General features: G+C 42.6%; 1 protein-coding gene across 7 annotated transcripts; it reads left to right on the top strand.

Annotated features, from left to right (window-relative positions):
• The first annotated feature begins 447 nt into the window (after window positions 1–447).
• LOC121090494 lies at window positions 448–5,887 on the top strand. Of its 7 annotated transcripts, none has more exons than XR_005828589.1 (3): window positions 656–2,944; window positions 3,092–3,165; window positions 5,821–5,887. XR_005828589.1 is itself a non-coding variant. In XM_040599101.1 (2 exons), exon 1 carries the CDS (start codon window positions 662–664, stop codon window positions 2,651–2,653), a length of 1,992 nt encoding a protein of 663 aa, XP_040455035.1. In that variant the 5' UTR covers window positions 656–661; the 3' UTR covers window positions 2,654–2,670; window positions 3,092–3,207. The 7 variants fall into 7 exon arrangements, 1 of the variants encoding a protein (XP_040455035.1); XR_005828593.1 differs by lacking the exon at window positions 5,821–5,887 and having other exon boundaries at window positions 656–2,670; window positions 2,852–2,944; window positions 3,092–3,207; XR_005828594.1 differs by lacking the exons at window positions 656–2,944; window positions 5,821–5,887 and adding an exon at window positions 448–592 and having other exon boundaries at window positions 3,092–3,207.
• Window positions 5,888–7,642: the final 1,755 nt, after the last annotated feature.

The raw sequence follows: 7,642 nt of genomic DNA, 5'->3' as shown, positions 1-7,642 counted from the left end.
AGAAGTGTGGGATGACAAAAAAAGCGGTACATTTTCTCCCTTGATGTGTTGGGGCTTTTGCTGTATTGAATGATTATACTGAACTTTGAAGCAAGTGGAAAAATACTGAAGAAATAAGACGAGGGCACGATCAGCACAGTGGAATGAAGAGGGAGGAACAAATTGCAGGTGCTTGCACAAAACCAGGGCCAGCAGGACGCGATAAGAGGAGCTGGGAAACAACAGAAAAGAGCCTACGTGCCTGAAGAAGTAGAAACAGAAATCTTGCCAATAAACAATTGTTAACCAATCATATTATTATACGCTTGTAAAATAGCCAATCATATTATCACACACTTATAGAGTGCCTTATAAAAGCGTACCTGGTTTGTACAATAAACGGATCAGATCTTGAACTCCATGAGTATTTGAATCTGACTCCCGCTCGCCCGAAATGCCCGCAGCATCTGGTGACCCCGACGTGTGGATCGGTCGAAAAGTCAGGAGGATTCGTTAAGGATCGTGTTACAAGCTGCGGAGCCGGCGAGGATCCTGCTGCCAGCGGAGAGAGAGCTGGGCGCCCGAAGAAAGGCGGAACGTGCACGGCTGACCGGTGAGTCAGGAAACAAGCAGGATGGGGATCACTGCATCAGCGGTGGAAAAAGCAATTGTAGACAGTTTAATGAAATTGGCAGAAAAAACTGAAACGTCAGTCTCACGGCAGGCAGTAATTGATCTGCTATGTTGGAGTCGCCGCCGTGGTTACCTTGCTTCTACGCAAGATGTATATAGTACTGAAACATGGAAGAAAGTGGGAGAGGACTTGTGGGAATCTGTGCAAGTCGGGACTAAGGGGGTAAAGACTTTGGCTCGCATGTATCGGGCTGTATGGGGTATGGCCGCGCAGTTACGCGGCGAGGTGCAAGTCGCTGCAGCTGTTAAAGCTGCAGTGCGGCCTCCTGGCGATCCTACTGCTCAGTCGGAGGAAGAGCCAGAGGGGCAACCTCCGTGTGAAAATCCCCCCAATTATACATCTGAAGCTTATCCAGTACTGACTACTGCTGAACGAATAGCGTGGGGATTAGATGATGAATTGCCACCCTGGTGTCCTGATAAGGAACAAACGGCAAGCGGCAGACAGACACTAATACCGGCAGTTATGAGTACTGGATGTGAGACTGCTGGGATGGGAATAACACAGCCCACAGCTCCACCAGAGGAGGAAATGGAGACTGAGCCTGAACTGTTTGGCAATCTGCCTCCTTTACCTCCCGAAAGTGGCAGTCTTTGCAGTAGTGATGACGAGGCAGCACCGACGCCTTATTTGGCACTACGGAGAGAGCTGCGACAGCAGGAAAAGAAGATGTCCGACCTACTACATCATATGGAGAGGCTCGACAAGGACTCTAAAAAGAAAGATGTTAAAAAGGCGTATAAAAGTGCCCATAAGGCTATAATTGAGGGGTTAGAGGCTCTGGGGGATAAAATTGAACAAGATGCGCGCGCGGTACCTATAGACCCTAATTTTGACCCTCGAAGGCGATACAGGGGCCTGGTAGAAAATATTATCATAGAAGGGGATTTTTCGTTTACCCCACTAGCTGCCCCTGTAGTGTTGCGACAGGGTCAGCCGACATGGGAACCCCTGGATTGGAAATTGGTGCAGGGCATTCAAAAAGCTATAATGCAGTATGGCCATAATAATAAATTAGTGAGAAATCAAGTAACAGCCTTAATTAAGTATACTGAGTTGGTGCCGGCCGACCTAAGAGCAGTTATGGAGCTTATCCTGTCTCCAACAACATTCATGCTTTGGTTAGCAAAGTGGCAGGAGTATCTAGAGGTGAAACTTATAGAAAACATTAATTTGCCACAAGGAGATCCCTTACGATTAGCATCGTTAGATGCCTTAATGGGTACAGGTCCTTATCGTGATGGAGCTGCACAAGCAGCGTTACATACCAGGGTGTTACAACAATCGAAACAAGCTGGGTTAGCAGCTTTCTTGGCGTTACCTCAATTGCATACACCAACCTTACCATATACCAAAATCTTGCAGAAACCTAATGAATCTTTTTTTAGTTTTGTTGACAGGTTAAGAGACGCCATTGATAATGCTCCTAACGTCACTCCAGATCTCAAGATTATTTTGACTAAAGAGATCGCTGTACAAAATGCAAATGTCACTTGTAAGCAACTTATAGCATCCTTACCCCCTGGGGCATCCATCGCTCAAATGATAGAGGCATGCGCAAGGGCTCCTTTGGTTGAGGAAGAGGAAAAGGCAAAAATACATGCCAATGCTCTAGCAGTAGCTCTAAACAACAACAAGGTACAAGGCCGAGGGGACCGGGGTCCTAAGCCAAAATGTTATCAATGTGGACAGGAAGGTCACTTTAAACGTGACTGCAAAAAGAATATAGGAGGAAAGTCTCTGTTGAATGGAAATTGTTTGCATTGTCAAAAATTTGGTCATAAAGCGGCCAATTGTCGCTCAAAATTTAGAAAAGATGGTACACCCCTCTTTGTTCCGGGAAACGGGAACAGCCGCGTTCTGAGGGACACGGCCAAGAAATATCCCCAGAACCCAACAAAATTCATGGCTGCCTCGGCGAGCTGTATTCAGCCACCAGAGGAAGCGCAGGAGTCGATTTGGCCGTGGCAGAACCTGTAAATATCACTGATGAAAAGGTACATGTACTTCCTTCTACAGTTAGTGGTCCTTTGGGTTATGGTTTATCTGCACTCCTTATAGGACGCTCTTCTGCGTCAAAAAAGGGGATTTTTGTTCTTCCTGGTTGTATTGATGCCGATTATACCGGACCTATTGGAATTATGGTAAAAGTTTTTTCTCCACCTGTTCATATTCCAGCAGGAAGCACTATTGCACAGCTCATTCCATTCCAAGCTACTGTCCCTCAAAAAGGAGAAAAGGACAGGGGTCAAGGTGCATTTGGCTCAACGGGTATGCCTAACATTGCCTTTTGTCAACTTATTGGTGCCGAGCGGCCAAAATGTAATGTTAAGATATCTGGTCCACAAGGTGTTAATCTTCCTAATGTTTCAATGATGATTGATACTGGTGCTGATGTTACTGTTCTTCCTTTTTCAGTTTGGCCTACCATGTGGGAATTAGATAGTGCGGGTTCAACCATTTCAGGCATTGGGGGAAGTCGTCTGACACAGGTCAGTAAAAACTTCATTCTTTTCACGGATCAAGAAGGACATCAAGCATGGGTAAAACCTTATGTCCTACACACATCCTTGTCCTTGTTAGGTAGAGATGTACTTTCCCAATGGGGAATGAGAATCTCTACAGATTTTTGATTGGGGCCATTGATAGCAGCTCTCGCCCAACCTTAAAATTAAAATGGAAATCAGAAACTCCCGTATGGGTTGATCAATGGCCCTTACCTCAAGAGAAGCTGCAACACATTCAAGAATTAGTCCAAGAACAATTGGATTTAGGCCACATCAGACCTTCTGTTAGCCCATGGAATACACCCATTTTTACAATTCAAAAGAAATCAGGAAAATTGATATTATTACATGATTTAAGAGCAATAAATGAAAAAATGGTTGACATGGGTGCCCTTCAGCCTGGGCTGCCTTCTCCCACTATGTTACCACAAAATTGGGACCTATTAATTATTGATTTAAAAGATTGTTTTTTCACTATTCCTCTGCATGAGGATGATTGTGAAAAATTTGCATTTACAGTACCAGCTATAAACCGTGCCGCTCCAGCAAAAAGGTATGAGTGGGTTGTACTACCTCAGGGTATGAAAAACTCCCCAACAATATGTCAGTGGTTTGTGGATTTAGCTCTACAATCTTGGAGAGAGAATAATCCTAACCTTATTACCTATCACTATATGGATGATCTCTTAATAGCCAGCCCTCACACACTAGCCCCTGAAAAAGAACAGGAACTTATACAGAGTCTGCATACCTTTGGATTGGTTATAGCAAAAGAAAAGGTACAAAAACTAGCGCCCTGGAATTATCTTGGTCTGCGCATCTCAGAAACAAGAATCCAGCCACAAAAAATTCTTAGTGTCCCAAATATAAAAAACGTCAACGATGTCCAGAAACTAGTCAGAGACATTCAATGGTTAAGAACTTTCTGTGGAATTACCAATATGGATTTGGCTCCTTTATTGGCATTATTGAAGGGTGGCTTGTCACCCGCTGATCCCAGATCTCTTTCACCTGAAGCTGAAAAAGCCCTAGAGAAAATTACACAGAAAATTCAAAATGTTGGAGTGGACAGGCGACTATTGAATTGTCCATTTACCCTACTCGTGTATAACCAAGACACAGAAATTGTGGCTATAATAGCACAATTGCCCGTTGATCAATCTATGATTCTGTTAGAATGGGTTTTCCACAGTAACACCTTAAAAGCCACAGTTACTACTAGAGCGGATGCAGTAGGACAGTTATTGCTGAAGGCACGACAACGTTTGCGTACTCTCGCAGGATGCGACCCTGAAAAAATTATTTTACCTGTGAAAAATTTGTCCTTGGCTGACTGGTGGATTCAGATTTCTGAGTGTTTTGCAGTGGCAACCCTAGGTATTCAATTAGATAATCATTATCCCAATCATCCCTTATTTAAAACTTCCTTAGTATTGGAGGAAAAATCTTTACAGCAACAAAATCCTATAAAAAATGCACTTACGGTTTTTACCGACGCTAGTAGCAAAACTCAAAAGTGTGGCTATGCCTATAGGGATGACAGAAACAATTGGATTTCTCATATAGAACAAATGGAAGGTTCAGTTCAAGTTTTGGAATTAAGAGCAGTGTTAATGGTGTTTCAGGAATTTCGCAATGTCCCTCTTAATGTTGTAAGTGATTCTAAATATGTTGTTGGAATAGTTTCACGTCTTTCGCGTTCCCTTTTAGGGTCTTTCACGAATGACAGACTTATGGCCCTAGTTATTCAGATGTGGAATGAAATAAATTTTAGACAATTTCCTTGGTGGATTACGCATATCAGAAGTCATCTGGATTTACCTGGTGTTTTATCAGAAGGTAATGCTTATATAGACACTCAGGTGGCATCCCCAGTATTACAAAATTCTCCTCTAAAACAAGCAACAGAGTCACATGCCTTTTTTCACCAATCTGCCCGGTCTCTCCAAAAACAGTTTGGTCTGTCTCGTCAAGACGCTAGGACTGTCATAGCGGCCTGTCCTGATTGTGCCAGGTTAGCACCTCTTCAACAGGAAGGTACAAATCCTAGAGGGTTACAACCTCGACAAATCTGGCAAACTGATGTTACAGAATTCACCCCATTTGGAGTACTTAAATATGTCCATGTCACAATTGATACCTGCTCGAAAGCTATTTGGGCGACTGCTCATAAATCTACCAATGCTGTTGCCTGTATTCAGCATTGGACGTCAGCCATGGCTGTGCTGGGCCGCCCAGATATGGTAAAAACAGATAATGCCCCTGCATATCTTAGTGCCAAAATAAAGACCTTTTTGCTGCAATGGCAGGTGAAGCACGTTACCGGAATTCCGAATAATTCTGGTGGTCAGGCAATTATTGAACGTGCCCATCAATCATTGAAACATTACCTGTCTGTTTTTCGAAAAGAGGGGGAGAGGAGTCCTCATGTAATAGTGGCAAAAGCATGCTATGTACTGAACTGGTTGAATCCCAGAACGGAATGTACTGAACAGCCGATTTTCTATCACTTTTCTAACAATCCCAACGATTTTTCGAATCGTGACATAGCTGTCCAGGTATTTGACCCTGTCTCAAATTGTTGGTCAGGGCCTCATAATTTATTAACGTGGGGTCGGGGTTATGCATGTATCTCCACAGGGGCAGTGACCAAGTGGATTCCGGCAAAATGGGTTCGCCCGTGGATTGAAAACCGACCCACTGAAAAGAAAGAGTAGGGTGACTACGACAGGATTGACTCCTAAATGAACAGGAGGGATCAGTGGGCTCAGTGGGCACAGCATCGAGAAAGGTTATTCCGACCGCCACGACCAAATGAAGAAAAGCGGCTTGTAGATAAGTTAACATACATTATTCTGCCCATCTTGCAGCAGTTACCTCAGGAGATACAATGTCAATTACCCTCCGGTGAATTGTCTTTGTTACACTGTGACCGTATCGTGCGTGCGTTGCAGGATCTTTTTGGGCAAGGATCGATAGAAACAGAAAATTCTTGTCCTATATGTGCTACTTCTTGTAATTCAACAGTTACTCTATATTGTGGATATTGTAAAAGGGTTGGAGCATATAGGCGGAAGGTTTTACACTCTTGGCTGTGTCCACCCTGTCAGTATAGTATCCTACGTTTTGGTTCCGGCGGTTTTTCCCTTCTTACTGGGACACATGCCCCTACTTTTTCAGGTATAAACGAGGCCTTACAATCTTATGAAGCCTTCGAACAGATATTTTTAGCAGAATATCGAAACGAACTCATCTTCTGGGTTCGCATTATCAGAAAAAGTTTTGAATCTCATATAATACAACATCATTGTAAATGTGAATGATGGCATTATTTTTAGGAATAGGTCTAATGAATATTGCTTTTGCTTCTGCTTTGCATAGTATATTGTTGTTTGTTATTCTTTTGTTACTTTTAGTGCCTTGTCTTTTACAATGTTTCCAAAGCTGTATGGAACGCAGTATTAATGCTGTATTTAAAAAGAAAGGGGGAGGTGTTGGGGCTTTTGCTGTATTGAATGATTATACTGAACTTTGAAGCAAGTGGAAAAATACTGAAGAAATAAGACGAGGGCACGATCAGCACAGTGGAATGAAGAGGGAGGAACAAATTGCAGGTGCTTGCACAAAACCAGGGCCAGCAGGACGCGATAAGAGGAGCTGGGAAACAACAGAAAAGAGCCTACGTGCCTGAAGAAGTAGAAACAGAAATCTTGCCAATAAACAATTGTTAACCAATCATATTATTATACGCTTGTAAAATAGCCAATCATATTATCACACGCTTATAGAGTGCCTTATAAAAGTGTACCTGGTTTGTACAATAAACGGATCAGATCTTGAACTTCATGAGTATTTGAATCTGACTCCCGCTCGCCCGAAATGCCCGCAGCATTGATGTGTGCATTCAGATGGGGATGGTACATCAAGTGTTTCCCACTGCTGAAAAATTACAAGCATAGGTAAAGCATTTACCTCCAAGCACGAAATCATTCACACCCCATTGTTTTCATCTACACTTTTTATTAGAATTGCATTTACCAAGGACTTGTTAAGGTTCCAAGTCCCCTATTTAAACATAACTCAGCCTTTCTGGGAACATCTCACATTTTCACACAGAACGTTTCTATAAAACTGGTGTGAATTCCTTGTGGCTGCAGCTGGCTGTGTAGGCAGCATGTTTAGCCCCTAGCCCAAAAACTAAAAATTCATTTTAAAAAATCTAAACCCAGAGGGATTTAATTCTTAGTGGATTTTTTTTCTTAACATTAGCATATTAGCATAACTGCATATGTGGGAAAAAATGCAATAAACACAAGGTTAAAAATGTTTAGTCACCTTCATCATTGGTACTAACAGACAGAATTTCTTGATATGGTTTTCAGCACTATCTTTGTAGAAGAAATTAAACACACAAGCATAAGAAAAGAAATACCACAGAGGTAGCTGTAGATGGCGTATTTCC

This window comes from Falco naumanni, chromosome 1, assembly GCF_017639655.2.
Source record: "Falco naumanni isolate bFalNau1 chromosome 1, bFalNau1.pat, whole genome shotgun sequence".
Lineage (NCBI taxonomy): Eukaryota > Metazoa > Chordata > Aves > Falconiformes > Falconidae > Falco > Falco naumanni.
Note: the sequence above shows the minus strand (reverse complement) of the source record. Positions and strands in the feature narration are given on the sequence as shown.